Source organism: Lissotriton vulgaris, chromosome 9 (assembly GCF_964263255.1).
Source record: "Lissotriton vulgaris chromosome 9, aLisVul1.2, whole genome shotgun sequence".
Taxonomy (NCBI): domain Eukaryota; kingdom Metazoa; phylum Chordata; class Amphibia; order Caudata; family Salamandridae; genus Lissotriton; species Lissotriton vulgaris.
In genome coordinates, this window is record NC_141697.1 from 64149138 (window position 1) to 64168146 (window position 19009).

The following is a 19009-nucleotide window of genomic DNA, read 5'->3' on the forward strand; positions in this document are numbered from 1 at the left end:
GCAAAAAGAAAAACTTAGAGCACTAAAGGAGAGCGGTGAAAGGACACAAGTAAATAGGCTATGCTCTAAGGAAGGAACAAACACACGATGGACAAAGCAAGCCATTGAATAAGACGCAAGCAAATAAAAGTGAAAATAACGCCAACCAATGGTAAGCATGGGCGGGCCTTAGGCCCACTGTAAGTTCTTGATAAACTGCCAGCAGATCTTTTGCAACTAGACAGTTTGCGCTGCATGGTATGCTCAACCTAAAATGGCCTGCTTTCCCCTCATGGGAGCAAATTTAAGTTTGCCAGTTGTCTCCATGTCAACAGAGACAACATTTCCAACCCTGGGCTTGGTTTAACCCAGCTTTCTACATGGCAATGGTTTGTGAAAGGAATAATTAGACTGGAGTAAATTATCCATGGTGATATGGAGCCACCAAGCAACCTTATGCTGCTCCCTTTGCCACCCTTTGTAACTGCTCCACTCGAGAGTAAAGAGATGAACTATTCTTATGACTGCAAGCTTTATAATACCATTTACCCTGCTCGCATTTCCTGTGTTTCCTTCTCAGGACTCTTCTAGCCCTCGGGTGCCACATTGTACACTTGAACCTGACCGCTGAAGAAGATTTAAAGAAAGTCAAGCTACCTAAAAAGTATGTCTGTTTCTTATGTATGCTATGTACATCTGTAGTTGAAATGCTGTCTACTATAGCCAAAGGCTTGTGTGCACTGGGAGGTGTCATAACCAAGTTGTGTTACCATCGTCCACATGACTGGGGCGGTTTTATCTGGAGTATTCTATTTAGTCCCTGAGATCCAACATCTGAATTGCTGGGTCAACTTCCTGTGGTCACATATGCAGTTATGTGTTCGGTGTCAAAGTTGACCTCTTGATATTGTGTCCAGGTCTGAAGGTTTTAGAGGTCGCATATGGACCATGGTGTTTAGTTCTTGAGGCCTCTTGCTAGCCAAGAGGAATATCTTGGCCAATCCTGGAGGAAACATCTGGAATATTGTGTTTACCTTTGGGTATTGCATTTAGAAAGAATAAACACCAGTTGGAGGTTGTCTTGTGAAGCACTGGGCAACCCTTAAATGGTGTGGTTGAAACCTAAAACTTAAGAGTCAAGAATGTAAACATATGTAGTCTAAAGTAAGAAACATATATGAGATATATTCAGATGTATGTAGTGATTGTTCTTACACCACAGCACCCACTGAGCACAATGATTCTTGTTGGTCCCAATACATTAATATAGATGGATAGGGATCCCTCACCACATCAAGGGGTAGGGATATATGACTCAGTGGAATTACTACAGTCAAATAAAAAGAGTTTAGCTGCAGTCGGAGGGCATCTGATCCCATTGTTCCTGGCGCATACATATAGTTAGGGGCCCTACACCACAGTCTGAGTGGGATATATAATCTAGGGACCCACTAGTACATACGGAAAGTATGAGATCCTGCACCATAGCAGGGGCGGAGCACATGATCAAGGACCTCTGTTACATTAGTAGAGCAAGGGGTCCTGCACCTTAGTGCGGGGGGGGGCACATGCTTGAGGACCTCTAGTATAGTATGGGTTCCTGCGCCGCAGCAGGAGTTGGACACATGGTTGAGGACCCCTAGTACATATGTAGAGTAAGGGGTCCTGCACTACAGCAGGGGTAAGGCACATGATCCCTCAGGTCGCAGTACATTAGCATCAACTTTGATCCTGAATCACAGCAGGTGTGGGACACATGTTCCCCAAGCTCTGAATAGACTGCTATAGACGGTATCCTGTACCACGAATATAGCACATTACTATGCGTGCTTTTACAACGCGTTGTTACAACAAACGCGTTGTTAGTACGCAATGAATTTACATCGCAAGTCATTACAACGACTTGCAGTATGGGGCGCACTGGACTTAGGAATAGTATTATTTACTATTCCTACTCCAGTTCGCCCAACAGTACGGAAGGTGTTGAAATTCACTTCCAATACCTCAGCGCCCCCTACAGCAAGTAGTTGTAATGACTTGCGAGGTAAATGCATCGCAATGTAATGACAGCGTTGTAAACGCTGTTTCCCTGTACCACAGCCCAGGTGAGTCACATGACCTGGGGGTGCTTATACATTGCATTCATACAGACTCCCATAATCATTGTTTAACTACTTTTGTCAGTCACTATGGTTGGGGTGGAACACCTGATCCCTATGTCTGGAGTACATTCTATACAGGAGTCCTGCACAATTAGCAGGTGTGGGACATAGGAACCACAACGTATTAGTTCATTAGTATACTGAGAGTTCTAGCCTGCCAAAAGGAGTTAAACAATGATTTTGGGAGTCCGTATAAGTGTATACATCCTGGACCATGCACTGTTGCAGGAAAATGGATGTGATAATCCAGGTGGTTCTAGTGCACTTTTTGAATACTGAGGCGATCTGTTCTAAGAAAGGGATGGACATGGTGTTCTAGTTGGCCCTTACAGATTAATATGTTCCTCCACCCCCGCAGCCTCAGTTGCAAACAATGGTTTAGGGTTTCCTAGTACGTTTGTTCAGTGATAGTTCCTGTACTTTAAATTCCTAACCCCTTTGATGTTTTCTCACAGTTACGTGATGTCCAATGGCTATAAACCTGCGCCGCTAAACCTAACCGAAGTGAAACTGTCACCGGCGCAAGAAGTTCTAGTTGACAAGCTGGCCGAAAACGCCCACAACGTGTGGGCCAAGGACAGAATTAAGCAAGGATGGACCTATGGCATTCAGCAGGTAGGTGCTTTTACCCTCCCCAGCAGTCGACATTCATTCCTTGGAATTTACTCAATTAAGAGGTGGAGTCCCTCAGTAGCATGAGAAATACACTGAATGACTGGCGTCTAAGAAAGACCAGAGGTTAGAGACTTCTATGCTGTAGATAAGTCAGGAACCTGACCAGTTAGATGATGTCACCTCTGCAAACTGTGACTGTTACAGCTCAGTGAGAAGGTACATGGGGAGATTCTTCATCCCTTCCCACTGAGCAAGTAGGTGGATTTTGGCCTTCTTCTACCTCAAACCTCTCACTGAGTCCGCATTAGCTGCATCACTCATCAAAGAGGAGAGGATGTAGCCCAATGGCTAGGGCAGTTCATCTCAAATCTGGGAAACCGGGTTCGAGTCTCGGCAATGGCGCTCAGCATCCTGTGATTCTGGGCAAATCACTTAATCTCCCTTTGCCTAACAAAAATGAATGTGTCTGTCTGTAACGCTACTGATGCTCATGTAAAGCGCTCTGATACCTTCGGGTCAAGTTTGCGCTATATAAAACTACAGGGAAAAAAGAGTTTCCACTACCAGAACAAGAATGTTTATTTGTTATTAACTTAATTATGCTATGTTATGTGTATATGTAAAGCGCACTATCAACTGCGAGGGTATCCTGGTGTTGAGCAGGTGCGTGTGCGTAGCCCTACCTATGGTAGGTTAGTTAATTGAAAAGCCAGGTCTTCAGCTACTTGCGGAATTCCAGAAGAGAAGAGAAGGCTCTGATGTGAAGTTGGAAGTGGTTATATGCTTTAGGGGCGATGTAAGAGAAGGCCCGTCCTCCTGATCTGGTTCTGTGTATGCGTGGCTTACGTGCAAGTAGGAGTCCTGTAAAGCCAAGATATTTATTTATTTTTGCTCATTTGTAGAGTTCAGCATCCACTCTCTACGAGTCTGTTGGCTTTGCAAAGACATTGCATTGCATTTAAAGGGCAGTCCTTAGATTCCATCTGTCCCGGGGCCTTAAAATGACTGCAGGATGTGGTGAATCCCGGACAGGTCTGCAGTCAAATGATTACAATGCATACAACCAGGTTTTCGCTCTCTTTCTGAACTTTATTTGCATTAACTTGGTACATAAAGAGAGAAGGAGCTGATTTCACAACTCTGCATCAGCCAGAGACACAATTGATTCCAGTCTAAGATACGAAAATAAGGAGTTTAAAAGGCTAGCATTCTTCATTTCCTTCAATATTATATTTACTAATACTTGAAGCGGCATTTATAATTTCCTATTTTTTTTCAAATTGCATTATATTTAATTATTAATAATTACTAATAATGTTAATGTATGTAATAAATAAGCAATAAATAATGCATTGTTTTGTATGGTGCTTTAGACCACCTTTTTGCTTTTTATAAATGTGATAAGTAACAGGTGTTAGTATTACCAAGGGTAATGGTACTCAATTTAATGACCTATGGTAGGGATTATAGGCTACACCTACCTTGCGAAGGTTCTGTCATGTGACCTGAAGATCACCACTTGTTTCAGCAGTGAGCAATTAACTCACTGTTCAATCCTGCTAGCCCGTAAATAAGTAAGTCATTAACAAGTGTTATGGGTATGAAAAGGGTTCAGGTCTTTTATTGTAATTAAATTTGTCATTGTAATATAATTTCATATTTATAAGGGTTTTGATTAGTATTAGTATGATTAAACATTGTACGCTTGTAACAGTTAGGATTTCCATTTGTTTTTTAATCTAGTTTAAGTTAATTAGTAAAAATAGTGTTCACTAAGATATCATCTTACAAAAATATTGTCTTCTAAATCTCACTTACAAATATATCATACCATTGTACATTTTATATTTACTCCAAAGTGGCAATATTTCTGTAAGCTGGTTATTGGACGTCATTTTTCTCATGTGATATTCTGTCCATGCTATTTCAGTAGTGTACCACAATATTCAATATTTCAGAGAGTTAGGTTTTTCAATTTTAATTTTATATAAATGAATAATATTCCAATTAAATGCTTAACACTTGCGTAAGTGTTGTGGTTAGAGTTAGTGTAGAAGATGAGAAGGTAGAAATCAATGTTTTTAGGCCTTGGAGATAAGAGATTGAAGTGATAGTAGTTCGCAAAAATGGAGTCAGACTAATATTACTAGTAATGTAAGGGATGAGGCAATTTAATGGCAATAAAGAGATGGCAGGTAAGTAATAATATGTAAAAATAAAGGTAGTCAAAGCAATGACGTACAGCCTGAACAATAGCGAGTGCTTCTGTCACTGACAGTGGCTCCTTCAACAATGAACATGCCATCAACATTTAGTGTGCTGTCATTGAGAAAACCTTTATTTACTCTTTAAACTTCTAAAATGCTGCCTAATAACATTACAATAGCAGTTTCATGTTAAACATAGCTAGAGGTGCTTAAAATTTGCATAATGTGCTTTTACCTAATTATGGGGAATTTAGCGAAATAGGAATCCATCATTGTGCACAATATTTTAATGCGATATGCGTCCTCACATCCGTTTTGTACACCAGAATGCACTCTGTGCTAAAATAAAAAATACTGCAAAAAAACAGAAGTTCTGCAAACAACAGGCTTTTGTGTTCTGTCGTTCTAGTGCATTTACTGTAAATTGTGAGCTCAAATTGGGGATGTCACGGTAAACTTTTACCGTGATTGGTAAATAACTATTTGCAGTGGCGGAATGGTGTAATCTGGTAATTTCTGATAACAGGTGTAGTAGCAAGCTTCCGGGAAATCCCCAAAATTATGCGAATTCCATTACCATAATTTAAATTATGCCCAAGCCTTTACATAGTCATAAGGATGTAAAAGTGGCTCTTTTGTAACCTAGTCACATCATTTTGAAAAGAGCTAAATGTCAGTCGATCTGAGACAATCTGTCTGAAGACTACATCCTGGAATCAAAGACAGCAATGGAGAGCATTTCAGAACACTGTTCCAAGAGCCATGCTTGTCCACACAAATGATAACCTTCTCACACATTCTGAGCAGAATACATGTGATCTACAGGCCGCCAATCAGCGGTAATCCCACAGCCGAAAGGCCCCTGTCTTCCTTATTTTCGACGACCATTGCTCTGCCGCTAACCTCCTCTTCTGCTCATCCTTGTTCAACACTATTCTTGCAAGAACGCAACGCTACTGTCCTTTCCTGTGTTTTTGAATACACTCTTCATCTTTGCACGTACCACTGTCCTCCTGCACTCTCTCACACTGCAAGGGCCAACTACCAGCAGCCCAGCAATGTTCCGATTCAAAGCTACGCTACAAGTTGTAGTGTCATTTTTCAGTTCCATGTCAATTGAGTCCCTTAAACTGTGCTCAGTTCCTCTCAGATAAATCCTATTATCTTCAGTTTTGTTCTTACCAATTCGTTGTCATGTATAGTTATTGAAGAAGCTTTCAATATAATAAGTACTTCAAGATGCCAGATGCTATCTTAAAGACAGTTTATACCCTGTTTATCTTGTGGCAAAAGAGACTCTATACACATAATCCTCTTCAGGATTGTACTTATTTCCAAACTTAAGGACTGCAAGATATGCAGAATGTATATTCAAAACCTTAAAGAATGGGAAGGCTGTTGCTTTAAAAAGTCAAAATAGCAAGGCGCCTCAGACAAGGAATCAAGCTGGCCTTCATAGACATCAAAATACCCATAAGAGGTCTCTCCCTCTCAGGAGAAAAGCTGTATCTGAAACAGTTTAAAGAGCAGAGGATCAATCAGAACAAGCTGTGAAGGGATCCAGGCAGTGCAGTGAACCTCCTGAGGCATCGCATAATCAAAAGAAGCTTAGTCTTTAACTAGAGTCACTTTCTGTAAGGAAGTCACATGGCCACTTGAAAGTTCCATCTCCATAGCCTTAGAGCATACCATTTTCACCATCAACTTTCCTCTCACCTTCATGGAGGACCATAGCAGTGACAGAGGTTCATTCATCAATGACAATGGTGTCATTGATGACCAAGGAAGTTCTACCGTTGATGATGCTGTTGATGTCTTCGTCCACAGCAAGGGAATCAAATAAACAGGTAAAAGATAAGAGCAGAGAGAAGTCCTCATCAATGACAACTCGTGTAAAGAAACTGTCAACAACATTATTGTTGCTGCATCCATTGAAGACATCTTTGTTAAGAATTCCTTTGGCTTTACTATCAAAATACACCTGTCGATGACATCTTTGTCAATGAGACACCCGTCGATGACCGTTCCGTCAATGAGACACCAGTCAACAAACAACTGTCAATGAAACATCCGTAAGTGACAGTAAAACCTCTGATTCTGTCAATGGCTGAGGAGCCTTTCACAGCCCCAGTAAGATTAATCTTAGAGACTTGAGTACCAACAGAAGTCATGTCACAGCACCTATCCCCAAGCAAAATATCAGAACATTCACTTACAAGACTGCTGACCAATGATGGTTCAGGAGATGAAGGGCCATTTGGCCACGTATATAGTTCTGATCTACTGAAAGTTAAATGCCAAGAATATGATGACCACCAGTAGCTACAGGATGGGAATACGTGCTGAGCCATATCAACCTAGGAGTTATGAATCTTTTGTTGAAGAGTCGTAGCCATCTCATTAGCAGTCAAAGCAGGAGTATGAAATTTAATATGGAGACTTTCGATATCCTAATCAAGAAAAAATTCGAATTCCAAAGACCTAGATATGAAACTTAAGACTATTGATGGTGGCCTGTTACAGACGCTCACTAAATAAAGAACAACCACAAGGTACAGCAAGTCAAACCCCTCAGAGGATGCCTGCTTGTTCTCAACTTACAGAATCAGTTGCTCTGGTCCTATCTCTAGCTAAAACAGCAAATCTTTCTGCTTTGATCCTTACACCAGCCCATACAGGTTTCACAACCGATGGTGACCAGGTTGACACAAGGTAATAATCTTCAAGAACCCCTGAATGGAATGATTATGTGGGTCCATCGCCAGCTTCTCCACCACAACTGCCTGTAGACTCTCCACCTCAATGATGTAGCAGAATTTCACGCTGTTATCGAAAAGGCTTCTAAATGGTACAATTTACCTCTAGCAGTGAAATACACTATGGGCCTGATTCACAAAGGTAAACGTTACATGTTTCAGTAATTTTATGCTTTTTCAGAATTCATGAAGCTGTATTTTTATAGTAAGTTTATGAGTGCAGAGACTGTGTGTGGGGAACTCCACACATAAAAAGCTAGACCTGGCCTATCTTTATATGTGTGGAGTTCTTCACCTCGACTGCGCCGTCTCCACACCCGTAAATGTACTATTAAAATGCAGTTTTGTTTACTGTATGACTTCAAAGACACTCCAAAGAATTCAATCTCATCATTTTCTGTGATCAGTCATATATTGAATGAAGGCCTTATGGTTATGCAGAATTCAGCTACAGTATCTCCACTGGTCTTTAGGCTGAACAAGAAATACAAAGCACCAGGCACTGCACCTGCTGGTTAAATAGGCCATACAAGATTGCACTCACTAGCACTTCAAGCAGTGCAAAAAGGTTGAGGAATGCATCCACCCCTTGTACACTGCCCCATGAAAGAGAAGGTCAACTCCCAGACAATATTGACAACATGTCTTCCGGTACAACTGCAACAATCATCAGAGCTGCAAATGATCTAATGATTTTGGGTTGCTTTAACAGATACATTTGATCTGACCTAACTCAGTTTTTAGGACACCCACTGGAGGTTAGGAAGAATGAGATGTTAAGTATTCTGAACGAACAAGAACAAACATCAGCTGCAATCATAAGTCTAGGGATATGCCAAACCTAGGATTCAGGCAGCTGGCTAGAAGGGCTGTCTTAATAAGGCAGGGATGGCAACACTACACTTCATTTTGACCAAAAGTGCAGAGTAAGAATTAGATATCCATTTGATGGTGAGTTCTTTTTGTGGAAAACATATAGAGGCATAAAGACAGTCTCGGAAACTGTCAGATCAGTGGGAGTCCTCCAGCAATGCCGATAGCAGCCCTTTACCCCCTACAGAGAGAGAGAAAACAGTCATCCTACAGAGTGGGATGCTAGCATTACAGGTATAAACCACACGATGCCTAGCACCAACTATAGGAATTGCAATATCACCCCCAGTAAAGGCCATCAGCAACATCATATTTGAGGACTGCATCAATATGAAGAAGTACTACCCAGTCCAGATTGCAGGACACTGGATGAAGATGCTGACAAAAAAAAACAGGTACCGGTCTCCAAGATTTACCATCTAGCAAGTGGCAAAGCTTCCTATTTCGTAGAAGCTTTGTGCATGATCATGATGGACAGATTGGTTCTTCAAATCTTAGAGAAGGGTTATTCTTTGGAGTTTATCAAAAGACCTCACAATGCACCTTCAAACAAATAGCTACATCTGAAGATGAGGGAAAGAGGAAATTCTCTCCATGATAGATAAAAGGGACAATGCGAGGGGTCCCCAAATTCCCAATTCTATTCTCATTTGTTTTTATTCAGGAAAAAGGACGGAGAATGAAGACCAATTTTGAATCTGCTGTATTTCAATGTTTACCTCCAGAAACAAACTTATATGAGGATATCCCTGCAGGATACCCTTTAACTGTTAAGAGAATCAGAATTGATAACCACATTGGATCTGCAGTATGCCTACTTCCACATTCCTGTGCACCCCAGCCATTGCAACTATCCACGTTTACAATAGTGGTCAGTTGTCACTATAAGTACAGGGTTCTACATTTCGAGCTGAGGTTGGCACCAAGGATATTTACAAAGGGCATGTCGCCACTTTCAGCTCATTTTAGGAAACAGGACCATCATATGTTTTCATATTGAGATGACTGGCTGATAAAAGGTCTATCATACTGACCTGTCAGAAAGTCAATACATGATGTTTAAATGTATTCCCAATCTTGGGACTGACAGTCAAGTCTTAGAACTTGGCAAGAGAGCTGCCTGCATATAAACCTTGTGGAGCTTCAAGCAATACGATTAGGGCTTCAGTCATCCCTTCCGATACTGGCTGAGTCCTCAGTTGTGAAAAACACCTACAATACCACGACCATATATCTTATAAAATTATGTAAGAACCATATCAAAGGAGTTATTTAAGCAAGCATAGGCCTTCTCGAACTGGGCAATACGTCACAAAGTGCATTTAATGGCTGAACACCTACCAGAGCAGCACAACTAGTGGGCTGGAGCCCTCGGATGCAGTATATGCAAGTGTCATAAATGTAAACTAAGCCAAGCCCAGATCAACAAGCTCTTCAGAAAGTGGGGCAAGCTGAAGATCTAGGTCTTCACAACAGACAAAGAGAGTAAAATGTTTCAATGGAATCTGGCAGATGGTACCAAGATTGTGGGGAATGCCCTATCGATTGCATGGTCAGGGAGTTTTGTATGCTCATTTTCACCTCTTCTCCTAAATCCACAGGTGCTGAAGAAAATGAGAAGGGAACCTTGCAGAATAATTCTAATTGAACCAGCATGGCAGAGGCAGTTTTGGTTTAAGAACTACTTCTGCTCTGGTAGGCTCCGTAAATTCAGTTGATGCCATAACAAGGCCTTCTTACCAAAGCCAATGGTCCAATCCAACATTCAGACCCAGCATCACTGAAGCTGCACATATGGGTCCTGAACGCATTGAGTTTTCAAGTATAAACATTCCAGAAAACTGCAGAGAAATTGAGGCATAGGCAAGATCTGTGTGAAGAAATAGACCTTACTGTGCTAAATGACAAAGGCTTTGTAACTGGTGTGAGCAACAAAGTGTGCACCCAATGTCTGCCAAGCTACATCAGTTTATTTCCCCCTAACTATTAACTCTCTCTCAGTCAGGGTTAACCAATATCTCGATTAAAGTTCAAGTAGCAGCAATCTCCTGCCTACGATAATAACTCAACAAACCTTCCTTTTTCTCTAACAGGAAATTAAAGAAATAATGAAAAGGCATTTCGGGGTTTTTCCCCCCAAAAGAAAGCTTCCAATGATTTGGCAAAGCGATATAGTCCTTTCACAGCTTATACGAGCCCCACTTGAAACAATAAATAGGGCAGGAATAAAGTTCCTCTCATGGAAGATAGTCCTACTTTTAGCATATACATTATAACGGGGAACCAGTGAAAAACAAGCCTTCACATTGAAAGAGCCTTTTCTCCAATTTCTAAGTGACAACTGAGGTATGTATGTATGTATGTATCTGGTAGTTGTATAGCACAAACCTAACCGAAAGACAGCAGAGTGCTGTACATAGTGAAAGACTAGCATAAAGTCAACCAGTAAGACGTTCTCTAATCTGTTAAAATGCAAGTCAAATTGTTTCCATGAGCATAAACAGTGTCTAGTGTCATGGTGGATTTAAAGAATCCTTCAGCTTTGTCTACATTTTTAGCCTCAAGGTGACGATTCAAATGTTTAAGTATGGTAAGCAGAAAAGATTAAATCATGATTTGAAAAATAATACTGGAAATTACCCTGCCCATACAAAAGACTCATCATTAACAAGATACAAGTAACACCATAAGTCAAAGGAATATGATGGTGTATGATACCTTCTACAGCGGATGCAGGTAATTGCGTGCAAACTATGACTCCCTAGCATCCATAGTGTCAATGTATTCATGAAGCATCTTATAATACACATTTGAAGAAAAAATTCCTTTAGATAAATCTATGAGTAATTCCCTCTCATTCTGTGAATGTAAACTACTATTGTTAGTTCTTGGGGTGCTGGGGGTGACCCTAGATCTAATCTCAAATAAATTGGGGGACATGGGTGAGCATAATCCTATAAGCAACAGAATCAGTCCTAAAACTACAGTCATTAATACACCTGCTATTATGTACCTGCATCTATTAGAATTATTGTTAGGTTCCATAACTTTTTCAAGACCAACACAAGGGGTAAAGTATCAGGCCAATTCAAAGATGTTGAAGCACACACTTTGGCTAGTCTAGATTTCAGAATGGCATTTACTTGTTCAACAATTCCTGAAGCCTCAGGACGGTAACTGCAATGTAGTCTTTGCTCCACTTGAATGTTGCGCACAACATTCTCAGGATCTCAATATTAAAATGAGTTCCTCGTTCTGACTCCAGAGAAGTTGGAAACCCTAATCTAGATATTAACTCCCTCAACAAAAACTTTGTTTCAACTGTGAAACTGTCAATTCTTCTGGTCGGGTAAGCTTCAACCCAACGTGAAAAGATGCACACTTTCTCCAGTATTGGGGTGTCTTTCATAGATTCACATGCCTGAATCATTCCCCGTCGTCGGAGTGGGAGTCCCACGGTACCTAAAAAAGTAATAATATGCCTATAGAAACACCAAAACCTTGGTAATAACAAACCAGGAAGTAAAGTAGGATTCCTGATCCCCCTATACGCGGAGTGTCTGTTGTGGCCTTGGCAAGCTAATCTCCAGGGGCATTAATGTAAATTGTAAAAAGGAGAGGGGCCAGTATACAACCTTGTCTGACACCCCTCCTGGAGCTAAATTGGCCCGTGCACCGGTCTTCCTGCGTGACCCTCACAGAGGCAGAAAGATCCTGATGTAGGTCACTAAGGAAATTAATCAAAGGGGCCTCTATCCCTATTTCCCGCAGTAGTTGCCACAGTTTTGATCGATTGACCAGATCGAATGCCGATGATAAGTCCATGAAACCCAAGTATAAAAGACCATCATTTGCTATTGTATATTTACCTATAAGGAGGTTCAAATTTAGACATTGGTCCATGGTACTTCTATGTTCTCTAAAACCATATTGGAGGTTAGAGAGCACCCCCCTGCCTGAAAGCCAATCTCCCAGTTTCTGCAAAATCATTTATTTAGCATTCTGTCCATCATTTGTTGCCGCCACATTTTTCACCCTAAATGGGATGGTTTTCTTTTTGTAAATCTTTTTATTGCAATAGAAAACACATGACAGTTTTGGCTGTTAGATTTGGAGTTTGGCATTACATAGTGTGCCTCAATTATCAAATCATTTTCTTCCCTCTTATCGTTCAAATTACTCCTTGCCCTCCACTCAGTCTCTTAAGGTGGAGCTTTTCCCACAGGTGCACTTACTACTCTTCCAACTGAGTAATTCTGCTAACAGGTGCACAAGCATTCTCCTACTTTCATTCAAACACTCCCAAATCTTTGTCCATTTATGTGGGCATCCTCTAGCCTCATAGATCACCCTCTACGCTTGCATGCACCAATCCATATTTTCCTTCCAGTCCTTCAATGTAGGCCAAGACAGCTCCCCGTTCCCTTCCTATGTTACATTTAACCACCCTGAGGCCTGGTGTGACCCATAGTCGTTCCCCTGCTGTTAAGCCTGTTGTCCCCAAAACATTCAATAGGCACCATTGAGGCGAGGCCTCTATAGTTCTTTACACAGTGCCATAATACACGATTTCACCACCATCCAATGCTCTTAAATCACCAGGCAGTCCCACCACATGTGGAAAAATATGCCCTCACAGCCACATCCTTTGGAACACTGTGGAAGGTCAAGTCTAACCATTTTAACCAGTGTTGTGCATGTGTAATATGTCCTATGCAGAATTTTACTTGGGCCAGTCTAAAATGGGAGCATATAGCCACCTCTCTAGGGGACGCCATTGCCTCCTGCCGTTCATCATCATCCAATTGTCCCAGGTCTCCCCTCCACTTATCACGCACCCTCGCTAGAGTGTCACGGGAGTAATACAATATTTTCCAATAACTTAGGGATATTGCTTTCCTCTGCATAAATCATCCAGTAGTCAATCTTCTAACGGGGAGTTTTCCGGGAGGTATGCCCCTTTCAGAATGGCCCTCTTAAGCACGTGTCATATCTGGAGCTAGAGAAAAGGTTCTGCGGGCGCTAACTCGTATGCTCTCTGAAGATCAGCAAAGGATTTTACCTCCCCATTAGCCCATAGGTCTCCAACCTGCAAGAGACCTATAAGGTCCCATTTATCAAATTCATGGTGCTTTACTAAGAGGCCTGGCTGTGCTGTGTCCCACAGCAGTGTGGCTCGAGTAATCTCATCGCACCATCCTAGTGCCGAGCTGCCGTATGCCAGATTTTGCCAGTCACTGAGGATGGGCCAATCGACTGCATGCCTTGTTTCCCATCATAAAGGGCTCAGAGGAAGCCCCAGATAGCATATTTTGCCTGTCCATTCTATAGGTCGGCTTGTCCTGTGATAGACGGACCCAGTGTTTAACCACTGTGATTTGTACTGCCCAGTAATAGTACTTAAGTGCAGGGAGTGCAATGCCCCTTCATACCAACCCCTTGTCAGTTTTTGTAAAGCTATTCTCAGGACCCCCCATCCTAAAAGAGCGTTCGCACCTCCGCTTCAAAAATATTTAAGTGGGACTAGGTTGGTGTATTATGGAGAACGCTATCAAAAACGAGGTATTGCTATCATTTTATAGAGGGATGCCTTTCCCAACAGCAACAGGGGAAGAGTCTTCTAGTGCTATTCATGTTCCTGGAATCGTCGTGGGGGGTTTTAAGTTGCATTCATGATGATGATATATGGGTTTCTGCTGATGGAACACATATGTTACCAGTCTGTTTCCCCAATAGCTCCGCAGTATCAACGTCCTGCTCACATAGGGAGAGACGCGATAATGCTCTTGTTTCAGCAGACATGGTTTAACCCCAAGTTTAGTTTGACTGAAGGATTATGTCACAGATGTGTTGTGTGTTAACAGATGAATGTAGGGGAGAGAACTGCAGTAACGCTCAGTTACGTAGGCAGATCGAAGGTCCATTCAATAGGATGCAGTTAGATGTTATAAAGATGCCTGTGTGCAGTGGGCTGAGATACATCCCGGTGATGAACAATAGTTACTTACCTGTAATCTGTGGTTCTCCAGTATTGGTGTCTTTCATAGATTCACATGCCTAAATCATTCCCCGTCGTCGGAGTGGGAATCCCACGGTACATAAAAAATCAATAATATTCCTATAGAAACACCAAAACCTTGGTAATAACAAACCAGGAAGTAATGTAGCCCAAGCTACAGTACAAAAAACTTCCACACTCATGACTATCCTAGTCATTTTGTATAGACCAAATTGCAGCCAATCAGGTGACAGCACCCACCAGAATGTTCTCCTCAGCGACTCAGGCTCTCAGATTTTCTACTGCACGTCGTGTGAAGAGTCTCCCTGAGCTTTGCTCAGTTTCTTCATTACTTTGGTTGGTTTTTACCTTCTAAAAGATGTCTACTTCTAAATCCTTCTTCAGGGCCTGTGATTCTTGTGGGAAGCTGAGGCTGTTTAAGGAGGATCCTCACAAGAAATGCATTTATTGTTTATATCCAGATCATGAGGTAAAGGAGTGTAAGATCTGCAGAACCTTTCCTCAAAAGACCCTCAGGGGCAGAGAGGGTTATCTTCTCCTGTGGCTCCAGAAGATCAAGGACCAGGATAACCCCGTTTCTGAGGTAGGAAGTATAGCCTCTGGGTCTACTATGTCCTCTAGAAAGAGGAAGGCTGAGCTTGAGAAGGCTCCTCCTAGGGCAAAGGTGTTGAGGAAAGCCCAATCCTCTCAGGATTCTGGCGTGCCTTCTACTTCTACTTCAAAAAAGGCTTCTCCACCTTTTAAATCTGGTCCTGGTACGCCCCCAAGGAAAACTGGAAAATCTTCATCTTCCAAGACAGCCTCTCATAAAATATTACCTCAGAGAAAAACCTCGTTGTCTTCAGCGTCGACAATGGCTCCACCGTCGACGTTTCTTAACGTCAATGCTTCTTCAACATCAACGGTAACATTCTACTCACCAAGACCTGAAATGGTGATGTCTTCAGCTTCCTCACCATCGACGCTGGTTCAGGTAATGGTTCGTCCCATCTCGTGAACGAAGATAGTGCCATCGATCGTCAACGCCCCTCCATTGATGAAGATTTTTAAGGTACCGTTGATGAGCGCTCCATCATCGACACATACGTTGACGAAAGTCATACCGTCTACGGGCTCATCGTCGACGAAAATCACCCTCCTGTCGACGTCATCCTCGTCGACGAGGATTACCATACCGTCGACTACGTCATCGTCGACAAAGAAGACACTCCCGTCGACGATGTCATCGTCGACGAAGATTACATCGTCGACAGCCACACCGTCGACGAAGATTACCTCGTCGTCAAAATCATCGTCGACGCCGACGAAGATTGCTATCCCACAGACGGTTACTGGTTTTTCTCCATCCACGACACCGACGACGGTGGCACCGTCGGCGCTTCCACTATCAACTTGTACAGAACTGCAAGTGTGGTCAGCTAAGCCGTCTACAGTCTCTTTACCTTCACCATCTACGGCAGCTTCATTGCTAGAAAGACGTGGATCATCCTTAAGGAGCAGTTATTAGACTCTAAGGAGGAGGAGGAGGAGGAGGAATCCTACGAAGATGAAAGTTTTCGCGCAGCCAGAAGCCCATCTAAGATGCTTATAAAATATCAGGATGAAGATCACGAAGAAGAGGATCAGTTCCTTGAGCCTTCTGGTCGGGCTCCCGTGTCAGTGCCTACTGCGCAGATGCCATTGGATTTACTCCATAACCTTCAATATGTGTTGAGTGATTATTACCGCCGATTCCCACCTTCCGAGTCCGGTGATTCACATCTGTCAACACCTATGCCACAAGCATCTACGGCACCATTAAGACCTCCAAGACAATCCTCTCCGCTGCCAATCTCGGAGATACAACCTACAATACCTCCTTCGCCGGTACCATCTCATCGCACCCAGGATGATGTTACTTCTGATGAGGAAAGAGTAGAAGGTGAAGTAGATGACAAATCAGTACTGTCAGAGTGGGACGATTATCAAGCACAAACTCCTTTTCCAGCTGGTCCACCTATGAGGGACTCTCCACCGGTAGACATTGCGACTTTTCATCAAATCATGGACAGGGCAACGAAAAGATTTCTTATCACCATGGAGACTAAACAGGATGAATGCTTCCTGTATGATTTTAAAGATCAACCACAAAGGCAGGTGTGGACCATCCCAATAATTGAATTTATTTGGAAGAAGGGTTTGAGGATAATGGCTACGCCAAACTCTCTCCCGGCAGTTCTACCTCGAGTAGATAAGAAATATAAGGCGCCTCTCACTTCACCGGCATGCCTTATTGGTCAAGCTAAAACGGACTCAGTTGTCACCCAGGCGGCTCAGAGGAGGGCCAGGAATCCTTCTTCACAAGTCACTGCTCCCCCTGACAGGGAGGGGAGACTTTCGATTCAATTGGCAAGAAGGTCTCAACTATAGCGGCAACTACTGTCCATGCTGCAAACTCCCTAGTGATACTTGGGAGGTACGATAGGCAGATGTGGTCAGACATAGCGCCTTATATTGAGAAGCTTTCGGAGCCTGATAAGTCTGAAGCCAAGAAGATATTACACGAAGGTGAATGTTCGTCGGCTGAAATAATTGATGCTGCGGTCGACGTGGTGGCTACAGGTTTCAGACAGCTGGCAGGTGCAGCTGTTTTGAGAAGAAAATGATGGCTCAAATCTACGTCCTTTCCCTTAGAAGTCCAGACTGAAATCATGGACATGGCCTATGATGGAGAGCTCCTTTTCGGCCAACACATGGATGAGGCTTTGCAAGCCATAAAGAAGGGCACGGAAACAGCACGTTCGCTGGGAACTCTGCAATTCCGTAAGTCGTCCTTTCGTGGTGCTAAAGGAAGATGCAATTTCTCCAATAGAGGAGGTTACTCTCAGCAGCGTTCATATAGCAACATGCAAGGTAACCAAAGATACCAACCATACAGGCGACAAACGTACGGTCAGAGAGGAAACAATTATTCCCAGACAAGAAGGAAATCCTCTTGTCGAGGAAGAGACACCAACAAATGTAAATGTGGGTGTACTTGTAAAGCGCACTGCGACTCAATGGAGTATCCTGGCGCTGAAGATTGCTGGGGAACCCGTCCTGGTTTTCCCTGTGAGATGGTCCCTATCTGGGTATCTCCAAGGTGAAACCAGGCATCCCGGCGTCTGTGGGGGGCCGTTGTAGAGATGAGGCAAGCTTAATGCCCAGAGTTGCCGAGTGTGTTCCCTGGTGTTACCTTCTCATCTAGGAACCGAGGCGAGAATTATCGAGTCCGTTTTGACCCTGGTCCACAACCCTGCCGCATCGGGAATTGAACCCTGGTCCCGGGCAGTTCTCTGCTTACAGGTCTGCCGCCTCTAACCAGTGAGCCACACCCCTCCACAAGTGAGCAAGTGAGACGAATAACCTGCCACCACTTCGACCCAAGCCAAATTTACAAATTGGAGGAAGAATATCCCACTAATTATCAAATTGGTCCAAGATTACTACGGACAGATGGGTCCTGGACGTTGTATCCAGGGGCCACATTCTGGAATTTGTCAAAGCCCCTCCAAATTCTCTCCCATAAGGTCCACCACCAGCTCATCTCAAAGAGCTGTTTTCCCACATATTTGCCATGATTTGGAAAGGAGCAATCAAAAAGGTACCCCAATTGCAAAGAGGGAAAGGATTTTATTAGAGATTTTTCCTTATACGCAAGAAGTCGGGAGAATGGCGTCCCATCCTCGACCTGCGTGCCCTCAACAAATACCTCAAAAAATTATCCTTCCGGATGTTAACACTTCAAGAAATCCTCCTGTTTCTCTCAGAAGGGGATCACATGGCAACACTCGACCTTCAGGATGCTTACTTCCATGTGCCCATCCTTCTCGGGCACAGGAAGTTTTTAAGGTTCAGAGTGACTGGCATGGACTTTCAGTTCAAAGTTCTCCCATTTGGACTGCGTTCAGCTCCCAGAGTTTTCACGAAGATATTAGCTCCGGTGGCAGCTCATCTTCATTTGGAAGGAATTCAAATGTACCCATATTTGGACGACTGCCTTATCAAGACCAGTTCTCTAGTCACAACATTCAAAGGTGCCTGTCACTATTTCAGAGCCTGGGTTTCTCAGTCAATTTCGAAAAGTCCCATCTAACTTCATCTCAAAGGAAGTCTTTCTTGGGAGCAACGTTGGACACGCAACTCGCCCGAGTTTTTGTTTCACAAGAAAGGCAGATAAAGATCCACAGGATGGCTTCCATACTGCTGAAAAAAGAGTGCGTTTCTGTTCGCAAGTTCAAATCTTTCCTAGGGATGATCTCTTCATGTATCCCTCTCATACCCAACTGTCGTCTCAGGATGAGGCCCTTGCAGGAAGAGCTCAGTCTTCAGTGGGTGCAGGTGGTAGGATCATTCGAAGACATGATCAACATAACTCCT

General features: G+C 42.9%; 1 protein-coding gene across 5 annotated transcripts in view; it reads left to right on the forward strand.

The window, feature by feature from the left end:
• Window positions 1–19009, forward strand: part of RYR3 (ryanodine receptor 3) — a 1864151-nt gene that overhangs the window by 667742 nt on the left and 1177400 nt on the right. For all 5 annotated transcript variants that reach the window (XM_086937034.1, XM_086937032.1, XM_086937031.1 and 2 more), the window contains 2 exons: window positions 560–643; window positions 2597–2756. In XM_086937034.1, the coding sequence (XP_086793160.1) occupies window positions 560–643; window positions 2597–2756 (244 nt within the window). The remainder of the gene's footprint in view (window positions 1–559; window positions 644–2596; window positions 2757–19009) is intronic.